Here is a 17,054-nt window from a genome sequence, read left to right on the forward strand (position 1 = left end):
CTGACAGATTTCTCTTTCCACTATTACCGCTCCCCTAGCCACAGGCACCAGCACAAACCCCAGCAGTCACAGACACACAAACACACACACACACACACACACAAGCTAGCACACAGCAACCAGTTAAAGTCCATCAATTAAGAAGGCAATTTGCTCAAGTGGTTCCACCTGGGCTAAAAGGCAGGTGGGTGGCTATGCTCTGTTTACCTATCAGACACTATTAGGGCCGGGATGTTGCTGGTTTTACTTCTGTCCTGCTTCCATGATGTCAGCTCTGCCTTTTTTTTTTTTGGTCTGCCTTTATGTCTTATAGGCTGTGTATGTTTGTGTGTGTGTGTGTATGACTGAACGGGAGATTATGTCAAGTGTTCGTGATAACTGGAATGCACTGTATCTGTCAATGAGTGGCAACCAAATGACAGATGATGCTAACATTTTGTGGATGCGGTGCGCGTGTGTGTATGCATGTTATGTGTCAGGTTATGAAGCCGCTGACATCTAGAAGTGGTAGCTGACGCCGCTCTGTCCACACACATCCCCCGTCTTTGACAAGATTTCATCAGCAATACCTCGAAGTGTGTGTGTGTGTGTGTGTGCTGTTATTTTTGTGAGTGCTTCATTGTGGACTGTGTGCGTGCGTGTGTGTGGCCTCTGCAGCAATATTTCATCCTTTCTGGAGTCCCCTAAGAACCTGCGGCACTCTGTGTGAGTGTGTGTGTTTGTGGCGGTGTATGCATATGTATTCATGGCTACCTCTGTGTCTTTGTGGGTGTGTGGGTGTGCATGTGTGTGCGTGCGCACATCTACACTCGCTCCAAGCATTTATTCACTATCATGGAGAACAGCACGTGTGTGTGTGTTCTGAATGTATGATGAAACTTCACACGCACAGAGGCACACACGCACCATGCCACACACTCACACAGTCTGTTTGATAAATTAGACTTGGAGCTACAGGAATTTGCTTTGCAATGAACTAAGGCAGCCACGAGATAGTCCATACAGTCTGTCAAGCTCCGGTGTATACTTGCAGCCCCTGCGTATGCATATGCTTGCGTTTGTATTTGTCACCCTACCTCTGCATGTTAACTTAACATGTGCCGATGCCTGTGGCCTCGACGTTTATCTGCAAGAAACGGAGAGACCGCGTGTTTACATACCGACCTCGCCATACAAAGCGCTCAGAGGCACAACAGAAAGCACGCTCAGGAGGTAAACCGCACCGACAGGACCTACATGTCAATGCTTCCTCTCTCCGTTCATTTGATTTCAGGCAAGGGCGTTCTGTTTCCTGCATCCCACAAGCCCCATTTCCTTTCTCATTGGATGTGGTATTATCCTTGGGCTTATGTGGCAGAGTACAAGATATAATTTATTGTCTGTTCAGCAAGGCAAATGTGCAAACCTGGCATATTTCATTTGCTGAACATATCATTATTAAAATATGATTCCCCCCCACCTCCTTTTTTTTGTTTCGCACTGTGTGGAGAAATGATATCTGGGGGAGATCTGATTCTTGGCCTCACTGTGAATTTCTTGCCACTAATATATATAAAACATCGGAGGATGGGCAACCTCTGTGTGAGGAGGGGAGACTGGCGAAGTCAGTGTTACGAAAGGGGAAAGCACAGTGGTAAAAGAGTCAGACACATCGATGGATATCAATGCATACCAAGTAGAAAAATGTGCATTACTTCTCAGATGATGAAACACCAGGTTTGGGAAAGCAGTGAACCTCCTTGCCCTGCTTAATACATACATACAATCTGAGTTCAGACAGCTACGAAGTCCAGGCTGCTTTAGCACCCATAGCAGCAAATACCCAGCATGCCTTGTAAATGACTGTGTACACAGCGTGTATACTATATATGCATTATTTTTACGTGAAGAATGTGCCTTTAAACATTCCCCAGCAGCAGCACTGTAAAGCAACAACACGCCATGGAAGAAAGCTTTCTGTATTCATGAGTTTGGTTTTAACAGTCCCTGCAGGTACAATAATGAAGTTCCTTTCTCCCATGTGGAATGGACCGTAATGATTGTGATGAAGCAGAATTGCTGGCTGGTTTCCTTTTTTTTTTCTTTCTCCCCCCCTCGCTGCTGTTGTATTGACAGAGCTGTAAACATAAGCATAAAACTATATGTCGCAACGATGTAACTGTAAAAAAGAACTATTAACAGATGCAAAGAGCGAGGCCAAGCCTGGAAAAAGATGCAAAAACAAGCTTCAGTGGTTGTTTGAGTGCCCTATTTGAAGTCTATTCTCTGATATACAACACCTTTGCAAAAAGGTTCAAACATAAAAACGGAAAATGTGAATAAAAACAGAAACATTTTGTGAACTGTTATTAGATTTAGGTATTTATGTAGAAGGAACACATAAAAAGTTGAAATTGAGACATTTTACTGTGTTTTTTTAATAGAAGGGCAAAAGGCTGAAAAAGTTATGTAACGTTTAAAAATACCTGGTGCAACATGTCACAACAAGTTAGCTTAATTAGTAATACAATTAGGCAAATAAACAGCTTCCCAGAGGCTGAATCTTTCAGAGGATAGGGTTTTACAATGCTGTGAAAGACTGTGTGGGTCAGTTCCACAAACACTTCCTTTCTGGACCTTGCCTCTTTTCGGATGGCCTGAAATGAAGTAGAAATCTGTCCTGTGGTCGGAATAATCAAAATGTGAAATTCTGTTTGAAAATCATGCATGCTACATCCTCCAGCACAGAATCTGCCTATTTACTGTATGATACATACAGGTTTTGGAGTGCCACATGCTGCCATCCAGACGTCGTTTTGAGTGTTGGGCATGGTTTACTAAGCTCAGTGGGACAACTTTGAAATACATTCTGCTTCACTAGTGTGGTAGATGTATTTTATATGCTAAAAATGGGTCAATTTTGCCTGTTACTAGGTGGTTGCTAGGCATGTATAATTCAGATTTTGTGAATATGAGATGTTGTTGTCATGAAATAAAATGACACAATGCTATTAGAAGGTTTTAAAGGTGCATAAGTGCTAAAAACAGGCTAAGTCTCTTGATAGGTGGCTGATTGCTCAACTCCTGATAGCGTAGGCGGAGCTTGTAGACAAAGTAACAAACACACAGGCAGAGAGAGATTTATTGTGTAATAGTAAGATATCCTAAATGAAACAGCGGAGGCTATGAACAACTAAACAAGAGTGGGGACATTGAAGTTTCTCAACTACAGAAATTGTTCTGATTTTCCAAATAAGAAAACCCAGAGAAGGTTGTTTTAAAAAGACATGTTGAGAAACTATGGTAAATGTGCACCCAAATGAAAAACAGATCTATTTGTTCAAAAACCAGCAACTTCCTGATTACATTATTTGATACAGTTTCTGTTTACTATTATCTAAATATGGTTTTAAGTATTATATATTATATTTTAATTATATTTTTGTTTTATTGTATTATTATTATTGACATTTTACTACTTAAAAAATCAGGATTACAATTGAAAAAGCCCAAATTGTTTAATTTTTATCAGCTGAAGATAATTCTCTTTATAAGTTATAAGTTAGCTACACTGTGTAATGGAGTGGCAACAGGTTCCTTCTGCATTTAAAATGCTTCACAACTGGAACAACAAAGACAGTTCCAATGAGTAAACAAGCTAAAGCATGCAATGATTTGAATAATGTTATTCAAGCAACCTGCTGGATTACAGTTTGACACCGCAATGCTTGCCCGCTACATCAATTATGTCAATGATGATCACCGTACGAACAGAAAACCTGATGACTTATCTTGCTTCGTTGCATGACTAACATCCATGTCAGCACCTTTTTCGCCGCATGCTTTAATGCCATTAGAAGATAAATGAGTGGCGCTGCTTGTTATGACCCGTAATGATATGGTTTGTCCTTTACAGTGAGCTAAACCCATTTTCTTCTACTGCGTAAGAATGGGAATAGGAATTGGAACCCCACAAGCAATCTATTCAAGGGTGCAACAAGCTAAGGGGATGTGACGTGCCAATGTTTCTTAGTGATTTTCATTATGTGTCATTCTATTCTAATTCATTTTCAATTGGACCATAAGAGCTGCTGCCGTAAGCAGTATAAAAAGCAAGAATGAACGAGGGAGGATCTTGTTTAGCTGCAAGACATCCTGAGAAAGAAAATAATGATCTTTATGAAATTGCTTTAGACACAATCTGACAGCCGAGACAAAGCAAGTGGCTGGCCCTGTTCGAATCGATAAAGCCTCCATTAGTTTTCTAAAGAGTAACATGCAATTTGTTTCGGTGGAGCAGCATAGCATCAGTAATATTCTGCCCCTTTGACACAAAAAGCTAATGCACTATAGCCCGCCTAATGTCAGATTAAACCTACATTTCTGTCAGATGGAAATGGAAAAACGGTTAGAACGCAGCGGATCCATAAAGCATGACCAAGTCTGTTATCGCAGACACCAAATTTGTGTCACAATGGCCTTGGGGGCCAAGCTTTCGTGAAGACAGAAAAAAACCCTAGTTTCACAATCCATTGACTGAATGACTGTGATCTCACGCACACAGAAGATCAAACTTCTTAAGCAGCTATCGATCGACTAGATGAACAGAGGCACGGTGATTGATCCAACCTCGGGATGACCTCATCGCTACCTTTGACACAGCAGGAAGGCACAAATAGAAAAGGCAGAAGGGTAAGCACACTTCTCACCCATCATTTCCTAAAGAATGTGTGGATGTATCACTCTCAAGCACCCTGGTGGTCAGGGAATCAATAGTCTGGAGAGTTGGCCTATGAATAAAATGGACAGGCTCAGTTCCCCTAAATCAGCACTCTTTCAGCTCGCACAGTATATCCTGATGAATCCACTGACTCGGGTTAGATCATCCAAGGGGCGGGACCAGCTTCTCTTTGAGAGATGATCATGATGGACATGTTGCCAGTGTTGCAAGAACAGACCCACAGGAATCCGCCCTCCTCTAAGGAAAATGCTGATCTGAGAGGATCTCTCTCCCACCAGCTGACAAGTCGATAGACAAATGGCTCTGCTTGCCTCTAACCTCTCAAACTACTGGCCCTCCTTCTTCTTGTCCTACTCCTCAGTTTGGGTGTCTACTGCCAAACACTCCACCATTTACTTTCATTTTATGCGCGTGCAAATGCACCCATGATTAATTTATACAGCCGAGCTCTATCAGATCGAAGTGACCAGGAGACATTCTGGACGAGGTTTTAATCAAAGATGCAGCCACAGTTATTTAAACTGCTCAGCTCCTTTATGCTGTTTGCCACTTTTTACAGCCAAGAGGAGCACAACCTAACAATCTGTGCTCTGTGGCTTCCTGATCTGTGCCACAATTTAATATGTGTGACACACTTTTTTTTAAATCACCATCATCTTTATTACACTAATGTGCTTGGAAGATGTCGCATTGCATGTCCTTGCTGATCCAAGGTTTTACAGAATAGCTCAAATCTATGTCTTCAAGCTTGGTTTGGTAGGGCCTTGGGGAGTTTTACACGGCACTTCATGGGTGGAAGGGCACGAATGAAGTGTGTAAGGGTGATGACTTTCTGACATCGCTATTTCCAAAGGCCGCTGAGTGTTTCCAGTAAAAAATAACGGAACCCTAGGAGGATCCCCACAGCCAGCTTTTTATTAGAAAAGCCAACGCCAATCGTCCCACAGCTCTGCCAAAAGGCAATCAATAGGACTTTTGGAAAACTGGGTGCAATAGTGCACACTTTTTACTGTCCCACAATCAATAGGAACTGTGAAGAACAGTGCCATGAGCAAACACACAAACAGATGAAAAGTGGCCCTGGACACAAGGCACAAGGGGCTTGTTTGGGACCAGGCTTAGATTACCTTGAAAAAACCACCACAGGCTTCTGCTGCAACTGTGATTGACTCACAGAAGTGATTTAATTAACAAACCCCTTAACTAATGAATCAATTAAGCAATTGATTAATGCGTGCCACCCCTATGGATTACAGCTGATACTGACCATTAAAGATAAATTGTGTTCAATTTAGAGCAGTTTACAGCAGATTACATTCAGACAGACTTTTACCTACGTACCCCTTGGCTGTGAGGGATTTGAAATCACCGAGGATTTGCCAAGTAAAACACGGTGATTGTGACATTGCTTCTGTATGCTGAAGGAGTATTACTGCAGCATTAAATACATGCATATTATCTTTATCTCAGTTGAGTCCTAAAGCTGTACTGCAGGGCTAAGTTCCCTAAAATCCTTCCTTTCTGCAGATTAATAATAGATGCTTAAAAAAAGGAAGAAATACTTAATGACTGCACCTCTGCTGCTGGATCTCAAAATCACATTCGAGTGGGAGCTCGTGCAGCAGTTCGCCCTGGCCTCCACTCTAATTAGACCATCGGCAGGTTTTAGATGCAGGTGATAGCTGGAAAAGCGGCTACGCCTCTTAAAGGCCGTGCCTAGCACGCATTGTGCATTCTGCTACAGTGGCACAAACAGAATTAATATTCAGATGGAGAAATGAGACACGACATCCGCAGATGGCACGACGAAATTGAATACTTGTACTGAAATCTCTGCAGTGATAGGAGGAAACTGGAGGACAAAATAGTACGAAAAGTGGAGGGAAAAATAATAACTGCCGATATAAACAGCAGTTGTGGAGCAGATCTTTAGTATGTTACATAACCATCTACTGTTTGACAACTCTGGCACATAAAACCGATCACGCTAGGATTTCTTTTAGTCATGCAATCAGTTTAATTTGAGCAAAAGAGCTCGACGTAAGAGACAGCGATGTCCTGTGTTTCAGGCAGTGACGTGAGTTTTGAGCACATAACCCCCGACTGCAGACTCCCGGTTTGTTCATATGTTTATTATTACACTATTACACCCTCTCTTTTTCATCTGGTGTCCTAAGTGACAGGGCTCCCCTTCCTTCATGGGCCACGTGCGTGCATGACACTGCGAGTTTGCCACCACTTGACCCGAATCTGCCTGAGGCTGCTCCGAGCTGAGCCTCCACAGCACAGGATGTCATTCTAATCCACATCTTTTTGTTTGGAAAAAAAAGAGGATACCCTGCACTGTGCTTTTTAGAGCACCTGCTGTAAATGATTTTGGTTGTCTGACATTGAGTGCAGTGCATTCACACAGACACACACACACTGTATATCTGTCACTTTGGTCCATTATGGCTCACTCTGTGGTTTTACCTGAAGATCAATAACTGCAGTTGTTAGGCAGCCTGGTGGTCTGTCTGAGGGAGGTGGAGGACGGAGAGAGGCCACTGGGCTGTGCAGACATGAGGTTTTTGGGAGCGCTTCACCTACTCAGCTCCTCAGTGTCACAGAGACGTTTAATATTTCATCTTTTCAAGACGTATTAATTAAAAAAAAAAAAATTAAATAAAAATAAATGGTTCATGTGGGTATGCTTGCAAACGAATGCGCATCTAAGATCATTCCAATCAGAGGTCTCAAACATAAGGTCCGGGGACCAGAATTGGCCAACCTGACGCACATCTTTGGAAAATGCGACATCAATTTCTGAATTTCATAGCTTTCATAGTTTTTCCCTCCTGGTGAAGATCCACTGCCATTCATACTACACCAAGGCACTTAAGTGATAGATAAGCAATAACAGTTAAAATGCAGAAAAGTTCCTGTTTTTTTTCACTGTGTGCTGCAGATTTTTTGTTTTTACAATGAAGCCACAGAAAAAGCAAAAGGATAGGACATTTTTTGCCAATTAATGTGAAGTACTCTCTTATACCTGTAATAACCATACATTTTTCTGCAATTTTATAAATTCATGCTGACAAACTTCTTTCATTTAGCACTGCAGCATTTCTTTATCATGTAGAAAACCACACAATGAAAGCTACTGTTAAAACTGCACTTCTTCATATGTTTTTAATTAAATGGAATTAAATGATGTGTAATCAAACATCTTTCTCCTGACAGACGCTGGTTTGGCCAACTTGAAATCAGAGTGGGATGCATGTGTCCCACGATGCTTATAAGTTTTGGGAAAACAACCTTCTATATGGCGCCATCCATGACATAGTTACAACGATGAGAAAATGCAAACTAATCATTCAAGATTATTCAAATTTGTCTTTAAGGTTTTATTGACTCTTAAAGCATCCTCATGAACACTTGAGAGAATTTTCAATAAAGCCACTAAGCTGCGTTCTGGTACACCTTCACAATGTTACTCCAATATTGAGAGCGAACAGGCCACTGGTGTTTTAAAGATGCTGCTCTTTTTAGCTTTAAAAGCACACCAAAGATATAACCGTAGCATATTATGCAGGCCATTTTATTACAGTGACTAACGCGTTATTTCCAGAACAAAACCTTTCACGTGCCTCGATGGTCCCAGACTCGCCGGGGGATTTCTGCACCAGGAGCTGTTCTGCGAACCTGTCGGACCCTCTATTGCCATGTGACAAATATCTCAGCCAATAAAGAGCGAAACGGGATTCGCTTCATTGTGTGAATTATTGAAGTGGACAGTGTGAGAAATTTATGGCCCAAAATTCATCCACATTCCGAGCGCATAATACGTTTCCAATCCCAAACCCAAGCCTCTCTGCGAGCCGAGATCCTGTGCCACATTATGCAAGAGGGCTGACGCAACGGGGTGTACAACCCCCCAACCTCAAATGCATATTTCTGCTCATAGTGTGTTCAGCTTCCTAACAAGCTGACACAGAGCTGACGTATTCTTTCTCCATGAGCCCAAATCACCATCTTCAATCTGTAGTTTGCAAGCTCACAATCACTGATATGAAAATAACTCTCTTGTTGACAGGCTACCTTAAATAATATACCACCTGCATGCACATCTGTACCGCCAGCTTCAGCGTCCTCACGCACTGAAGCACAGAGGAGGCGATCAATCCGGCACATGATAGAGAGGAGACTAAAAATACTTCTCCACCCCCCCACCCCCCTGCTTTCTTTTGTTCTAATTCACACTAAAAGATGGTAGTGTTGGACAACCCCAATGTTCTTAATGAAAGAATATGCAGGCTGAGACTAAACGGCCTCTGTTCTTTTTTAGGTCCCTTGTGCATGCCTTTCATTATCCTCATTCCCAAAAGACTGTCGCTAATGCACTCCTTTGAATTCATTTTATCAGTTCGTATTATTAGGCCTCAGAGCAGGGTTTGACCTTGGCCATTCTTGTAGCCTAAAGTGAGCATATTCTCACCACTTCTCTCCCTCCGTCTCTCTGTGCCACATTTCAATAAAGCCCAAACCGAAATTAAATGTGGCCTCTTGCCAGAGAGTGACCAGCAGACTTCTCCCCCCCGAAAACTTACGTAAAAGCTATTCTGTGTCAAGTTAGAAAGCACAGAAAAACACGGGCTTAAGGGAACAACACCTCAGCGTAAAAAGCACAACATGATACCGGCAAACAACTCGGCAGTGAAGGTCAAAAATATTGTCTTGCCAGTCAACAAGCTCAACAATGCTGATGGCCCGAATCTAATAAGATCCCATCGCATCAACACGGCCGCAAGCAGCACTTTTTTGTACTGTTAGGTGGCCACACAATCCTCTTTTTGACCTCTCTGTAAGGCCAGTGTGCCACAGTAAATTAAAACTACAAAGGGTGGCTTTGGGACATGTGCCAGTACAGAATCCTCAACTCCCCTTGCTTCAAATTTTTTGGCTGACAGACCTATTTCTCACCCCTCGCTCCCTTTACTTCACTATGGCTGGACATACTCCTACCCAGAAGCAGTCATGGACTCACCACGGTGAGGGAAGTGCTTGCTACTGCTTGACCCGAATATCTGCCCAGGGCTGGAGGCAGCGAGGGCATGGCGAGCCATTCCAAGCCTTCGCTTTTCAACAATCACCACAAAGGAAAACTCGTGACTATTCCTAAGTGCCAAACAGACCCTGCTCGCCCCGGGGTATACATGTGTAAGGGTAGTATTAAGAGCTGTTTTACGTGCCAGCTTTATGCAGTGCAGTAATTCCCCCAGCTTACACCATTTGACTTTCATAAGGAGTTTGAGCAGTAAGTGTGCTCAACCTCTGCATGAAAGTCTCCCCGCAGACAGATGTGATTTGTGTATATCGCGGTGTACTGTAGGTGGAATTAATGACCGGTTACACGGAACAATCTCCCACGCTGAGACATCGGCTAAGTTGTGATTCATTAAAGCATTAACAGCTGAATGTCAGCAAATGGAACTCAATTAATTAGCACCCCCCCCCCTCCCAAAAAAAACCCCAGCTGCACCAACTTCCCACAATGCAGCCATATCTGCAGGCTGTGCATCCAGACAGCATGTCAGCAATGACAGACACACAGCAGCCAGAGCAACAGAGAAGCTGAGAGTTGTGTGACCGAGGGTCTGCATTGGAATTGTACCCGACTTTCGACTCCAAGAAAGGAGGTCTGAAAACACAATATAAAGGCGAATGGAACGACATTAGAACCGCTTGACCTCAATGTTACCCTAAAGCTAGACTCTAGTGCCATCTATTGAAAACGCTTACAACAAATCAGTATCTCCATTCAGTCAACTGCTTTTGGTGGTACTTTTTTTCACCCCCTCTTCCTTGAGCACAATTCTTCCTTCTCCTCTGGCATTCAATACTGGTTAATCGAACATATTCGGGTTGATTACTTGTTGATGAGCAGAGATGCAGAAATGCAGGTGGGATAGGAATCACAGCAGCGCTTGTGCGCCTCATGAATTTGCTTTTGTGCAAACTGGATTGGATTCTTCTTTCTTTTTTTCTGTATCGGAGCCACTTAAGAAAATTGGATATTTGATTATGTTTGAATATGTATATATACATATTTGTATTATTATTATTTTATTTTTATTATTTTTTTATTTTTTTGCGGAAAACTTCACATAAACTACACGGCAGAGGATAGCTCGGTAACAGATCAGATTGAGGGGGTAAATCGGTGGAGTTCGGTGTGATTACCTTCTTTGAGCAGGCGGGAGTGGATAAGGAGAATGAGAAAGCAGCAGATCGCCGCTCCGGTCAGTGCCCACGCAACTCTGAGCAGCTGCATCCTGGCGTGGGAAGGTTTTGTGGCGGACCGAGACAGCCGTGCAAGCGGGAGAGAGAGATAGACGCACACTCCACCTCAGCTCACAGACACGCACTGACTCATATTCTGTTGGCCATGGAATGCAGCTTTCGTGCAAATAAAAAAAATAAAAAAAAATAAATAATGAAAAAAAATCCCCACTTGATAGTCCGCTTTAGATGTGACACAGAAGGAAGGAGGATGGGATTCCGCAAAAATAAGCGCGCTCGCTTCGTCGCCGGTGCGTCAGAGTGATTTCCAAACAGAGGGGTGATTAACCCCAAATCACAGCCTGAGCGGCTGGCATCTTTCCTCACACCACTTCTTCTGCTTCTTTTGCTCCTTCAGGGGTCTCTCGCCGGCTTCACGGGAGTGTCGGTCACGACGGGTACGGGAGAGCGGGCTGCACCCCTCGGTGTGTCTCCGTCTATGAGTGCGCACGGCGGTCCACGGCGATGCGGCGCGCAGATGATGATCACCGCTCTCCGCTGCATGTTACGCACATCTCTCCCACTGCCTGAGAGACAGAGGCGAACACTGCCAACCAAGTCGCTTCACAGCCTCTCTCTCTGTCTCTCTCTCGTTTTCCCTCTCTCTCTCTCTCTCCCTCTCTCTCTCTCTCTCTCTCTGTCGCACTGTCTCTTTCTCCCACTTTTTCGCCATATCGCTCGGCCGATCCGTCACTTTCTCTCTACCCCCCGCCCCCACTCTACCTCTCAATCCCCGACCCCCTATTCCTCCAGTCCAGTGCAACTCTTGGCATTTTACGCACGAGAACGATACAGTTTCATAAACTATGCATCTCCAGGATATTCCCCGTTCTGAAAACACCCCCATTCAAAATCTAAGATTAAGAGGCGCTGTGGTCAGCAATTCCCCCCCTGCCTTCTCTGCTCAGGTTCTTCCCATCAACCTTCCCATGCATCCTCCCATCAATCATGTAGCAGATTAATAAGAAACAGTTGCGGCCAGGCATGTAGGAACATCTTACTTTCTGTCCCTCATACGTGATTCACTGTCCCCCCCCCCCCCCCTGCTTAGCTCCAGGTTACGTCACAACTCTCCAAATAATCTCCTCGGGGTACAAAGCAGGAGACATGGTAGTGCTCTAAGAAAAAAAAGACGCTAGCCTCCACGAATAAATAAATAAATAAATAATAGTGACCCGAGGATATTTTCTGGCTAATGAAGAAATTTAAAAGTGCTGATTTTAGTTTTGGAGCCTGTACAAATCTTTTTCTTCTTCTTCTTCTTCTTTTTTTAAATGCACAGGAAATTAGTCGAACCATATTAGTCGAACCTTTTAGATATTGGAACAGGCAACAGGTTTGGCTAGTTGGCTCAGCCTCGTGTTTTTTTTTTATTAATCATTCACCGCCCCCCACATACCCAACAGCAAACCTATGACAGGTGCAGCCTAAATTTCCTCTGATTAAAACAATCTAAACAGCTGATACTGTTGCAATTTCTTAACAAAAAATACATTTAGTGCTCTTTTCATCATTCGAGCTTTGAATGGGTATCATGATCACGGGAATGAAAGCAATCCAGCTGGAGGAGGACCAAGGCTGAATGGCCACACAATGGCACGTGTAATCCTTTACCCTAACCCCCTCTGCACGGCACAAAAAGCACTGCCATTGTTTCAGTTCGTGTGTTGTCGCATTCTGCTTTTCGAGGCTCGACCGATGTGGGACTTGCCGAGTGATGTGAAATGTGAAATAAATATTCATTCATTTATTTATCCACTGAAGTTTAGTCTGCCATTTGGGAGAGAGCGTGGCCAGTCTGCACACAATAACCCATATGGCCGCTCAAGTGATCACAGCATCTGAAAGCAGCGTCTCCTCCTTGGGGTGATTGTACGTTCCGTTCCCTGCATCTGTGTATTTATAATTGAATCACAATGATACGGCGGGAGAAGTGACAGTGCCACTCAAACCAGAAAACCGTTATTCCAGTGTCAATAAGGTTGGCCCCTGCAGTTACTGCTACTAATTAGCTGATAACAGTCTCCGTTGGCTGAAATGTGTGCCAGACTCTCTGTGTGTGTCTTACCACACGCGTGTTTTCTTTCCCTACACCTCCCAGCCTCGTCAACTGAAGCCGTGATCCATCCATCTACTCCATGGAAAGCAATTAACAGAGACTTGACCTCGACATGGATTTGGGCTGAGGAGGCCGAATGTGTGCCCATGACTGTGTGGGTGTACAAAGCCGCCATTGTCATCGGCGGACTCTACAAGTCTATACTTCCTGGAAAGAGCAAAAGTGGCTAAATCTAACTGTGTGTCAAGTTTGACAGCTGGATGTTCCGAGACAGAGTGATGGTTTGATCTGTCAGAGGAAACCAATTACAGCTGTTCACGAGGTTGCCATCTTTATGCAACCCTGAGATCTCGCCTCACACGTTTGAACCACACGCACCAACATCCACCATATGTACAGCGCTAAGAACAGCTTCTTTTTTCTTTTCTTTTTTTTCACTACCAGTTTAAGGTGGCACCAGCAATTTGCGTAACTGTGAGTAAATATTTAGAACATGAAAAGAATTCAGCTGCGCAGCTTTCACGTCAACCAACAATTAGGCTTTTGTGTTATTTATAAAGTAGAAATGTGCTTCTCCACAAACTCTGGAGCGAGCAGCCGAGGCTTGAGCTCACTCACTCATCACGGAACAGCATCTGCAGGCAGTGCATCCATTTGTACAGTGCGTACAGTAACTCAAATAAAACAGCGACAATGTTGATGGAGTTCTGCTTCCTTCACATGTCTATCCCTTTTTTCAATTTTTTCTGTCGAGTTTTCTAAAACCCCAAGAGTTACAGGAGTTTATGAATATATAAAGCAGTTCAAGTAAGTTTTCACATGTACAATTATATTTAGGCTACTCATGGTTAATGTTGTATTATGTGAGATATCTTCGTCTAGTCAGAGATGCTGTTTTCATTAGCGCGCAGAAGCTGTGCTGGATCCTAGGTAAAGCTCTACTTTCCACGTTTTAAAAATCCTATGGCACATGGACATCGATGCCAGCAGTGATTGTGTTCATTTTCCAAACATCGCTGCAGCATATCTGCCAGAAAACAACCTGGATTAAGATCTGCTAAAACACCTGACGCCCGTGGTGAGGGAGGGCATATTTTAAACATTGTGCAAGGATATGACAAGATTTTTTTAGGCTTAAAAAAAAAGAAAAGAAATATGCATATGATCTCTTACACAGATGTCATTGTCATTCAAACTGCACCTTTTATCTCCAGGACTTATTGTAAACAATAGTGTTAGCGGAGGAGAGAGATATTTAAGTCAAAGGCTAATGTTTTGTTGACCCGTCCATCTACCCCAGAGGAAACAGCTACTGCAAAACTGATATTTTATTCTGTATTGTTTTTCCTTTTTCTTCTGGCCTAGAAAACGTTGCACATTTAAAAAAGCAAAATTACCATAAAGCTTTGTAATAAAACACACTAAACCAATATGAGCAAATATAGTATATTATCTTTGTCTCCAACAGAAAAGCATTCAAAGGCACAAGCTAATTTATAGTATACATGATTATTACTTACTAATGAGCTTACTGCCAGGGGTTTCACACTATGCTTAGCAGTTCTCCTATAATTAAAAAAATATACTTAATACACTCACATATAGACATTTATACACAGACAGAGTATAAACTGTAAGGATCACTATCTTGTGTAACAGTTTCATCTCTGAACTTTAACTTTGTCACCCAGCACACAGGGTCTCATTTTTTTTTTTGCGCTACTTCCTTAGGGATCAACTGTTCTGTCTAGACACTATTATAAATCCCTGTTAGGCAGTTTCTTGCATTATATGCAACTTCTTTTCTATATTACAAAGAGATAGCAAAAATATTTTGAGATAAGTTTTGGAATACTGAAATCTCCTTTTTTTTGTAAATTATTAAACAATTTCCTTCCTCTCTATCCTCACATCACCCACCTACACTGCTGCCACGTCTCCTCTCTCATTTTCTCCTTCTCTATATTGCCACCTCCTCACTGCTATGCTTTTCCTTGCCAAGAGCCAGGAGAGGCGTTACTTGCTTTGTCCTCTGTACAGGTCAATGGCTGTATGCCAAACAGAGCCCATGCCAATAAAAGCCATGAGTAATGGGCTAAAACTTCTACATTCGCTGTGTTTCCCATTATTTCCCATGGCCAATAAATCTGAAGAAGGGCTTAATCAGAGGGAAAAGCTGGAACATACGGCCCATGCCCAGTAGGGTGTTCAACACAAGGATTCTTACAGTTTAATCAGAGATAAAAGTTGAGGTGGCAGCCACCAATAAGGCTATGCTTGTGACCCACTTTGTCTTCTGACAGGTGGAGCCATTATTGTTTCGGGAGATGAACACACTGCTGCTGTCATGCAACAAAGCTGCCTCTGGGCCTCTGAGATCAGGTCGAGTCTTAATAGAGTCCCCGAAGAACCTAATAGACAGGTAATTGAATAAATGTTGCAAAATTCATGAATTGCTCAGTGAAAAACCAAAGTTTCAAGGCAGAATAGGGCAGTCTAATATGTCTGTCAGCATTTTAAACAGCATGCCAACCAAAAGTGACAGAGCCAAAAAAGATTCTTGCTGAAAAGAGGATATCTTTCTACACAGTCACTAGGATGGTTATCATTATTATTCACAATTACATAGCTATGCTGTAACACCTTATTCATAGCATGGCACATCAATCCCACTTGCACACTTACACTACAAAGGAACATAATTTGTTAGCTGTGGTTAACAGGGTAACACTGTAGATATACAGTATGAAAAGCCTTCATTTTAAAAAGCTGGCACAAACCATTCCTCCAACTCTGGAGAGACCTGAACAAAAGCTTTCTAGCTTGGATACAGGAAGGGAAAATACACTATCGGCAAACAAAATGCTAGCTTTTCAGACTAGCTTCTTAGGTGTTTTGCTTTAACTGTTGGGTTTGCTTGTATTCTGCAAAACCTATCCATCTATCTATCGATGAAAATTCTGCTCTTGGCCAACATATTAAACCATAAAAACTGCACTTCATGGATCACTCAGTGTGTGACAATGTGCGATTGATTGATTGATTGATTGATTGATTGATTGATTGATTGATTGATTGATTGATTGATTGATTGGAACACATTTCTCCATGGACATGAGTGTGAATGGATGAACAAGGCTTGAAGTGTAAAAAAGTTGGAGTGGTCATCAAGACTAGAAAAGCACCATATAAATTCCTGCTCGAGATGGACTGGAGGGCTCCTCACATGTTTTGGAATCAGACACAGCTTTTCCAAAGAAACAAAAATCACCCTATAATGAAAAAGCACTTTTAAGATTTTGTTCAAATAAAAACAGAAAAGCCGCTACGTGTTTCACATTGCTTACTGTCAGTCACACTGACACTTGGGGAAAGAATCCAACCATCTATCAAGAAGTTACCTGTGAAAAGACCCCACCTTAGATATCTGTCCTGTTTTTGTCTTAATATTTGTGAAGCATTCGTTAGGGAGATGTCAATTAATTTTCCACACCATGAAGTTTGTGTGTTTTTAGTAAATATGTCTAATTTCACTCATTATGCAACTCATGAGGATATCCAAACATCTGAGGTATAAAAAAAATACTTTAATTACTTTTCCTTTTCTAATTCACTTCTGTACTTGGAGAACATGATATCCTTGCTGAGCCTAATAAAAAAAAAACTCTTTTAGTGGTTTACAGAGCATGCACATTTTTTTTGAGCGTTCTGTCAAGGTTTTCTGCCTACTTTCCATTGCAGTCAATAATTGAGTAACCTGACAGGAGTATTTTATTCAGCTGCACATTTTTTAGTCATTGCATGTATTGCTTCTCTTAGAATTTCATCTCTTTAGGAGCTTTTATGAAGACAGTATGCAAAGAAAATGAGCCACGTTCGACCCACATAGAAATCATTATATGTTGTAATGTGATACAGGAAATGGCATATTGATGGTTTAATCTAAACATCTTA

The 17,054-nt window shown here is 42.3% G+C and overlaps 1 protein-coding gene across 4 annotated transcripts in view; it reads right to left on the bottom strand.

The window, feature by feature from the left end:
* Positions 1–17,054, bottom strand: part of LOC309692387 (chemokine-like protein TAFA-5) — a 163,860-nt gene that overhangs the window by 105,291 nt on the left and 41,515 nt on the right. The window contains exon 1 of one of the 4 annotated variants that reach the window (XM_082510809.1): positions 10,943–12,043. The exons of the other annotated variants lie outside the window; for them this stretch is intronic. Coding sequence (XP_082366935.1) covers positions 10,943–11,033 — 91 coding nt within the window. The 5' untranslated portion in view covers positions 11,034–12,043. Of the gene's footprint in view, positions 1–10,942; positions 12,044–17,054 lie in introns of those variants that run through there. 4 annotated transcript variants of the gene reach the window in all.

Source organism: Aulonocara stuartgranti, assembly GCF_965226115.1.
Source record: "Aulonocara stuartgranti genome assembly, chromosome: 17".
NCBI classification, from domain to species: Eukaryota; Metazoa; Chordata; class Actinopteri; order Cichliformes; family Cichlidae; genus Aulonocara; species Aulonocara stuartgranti.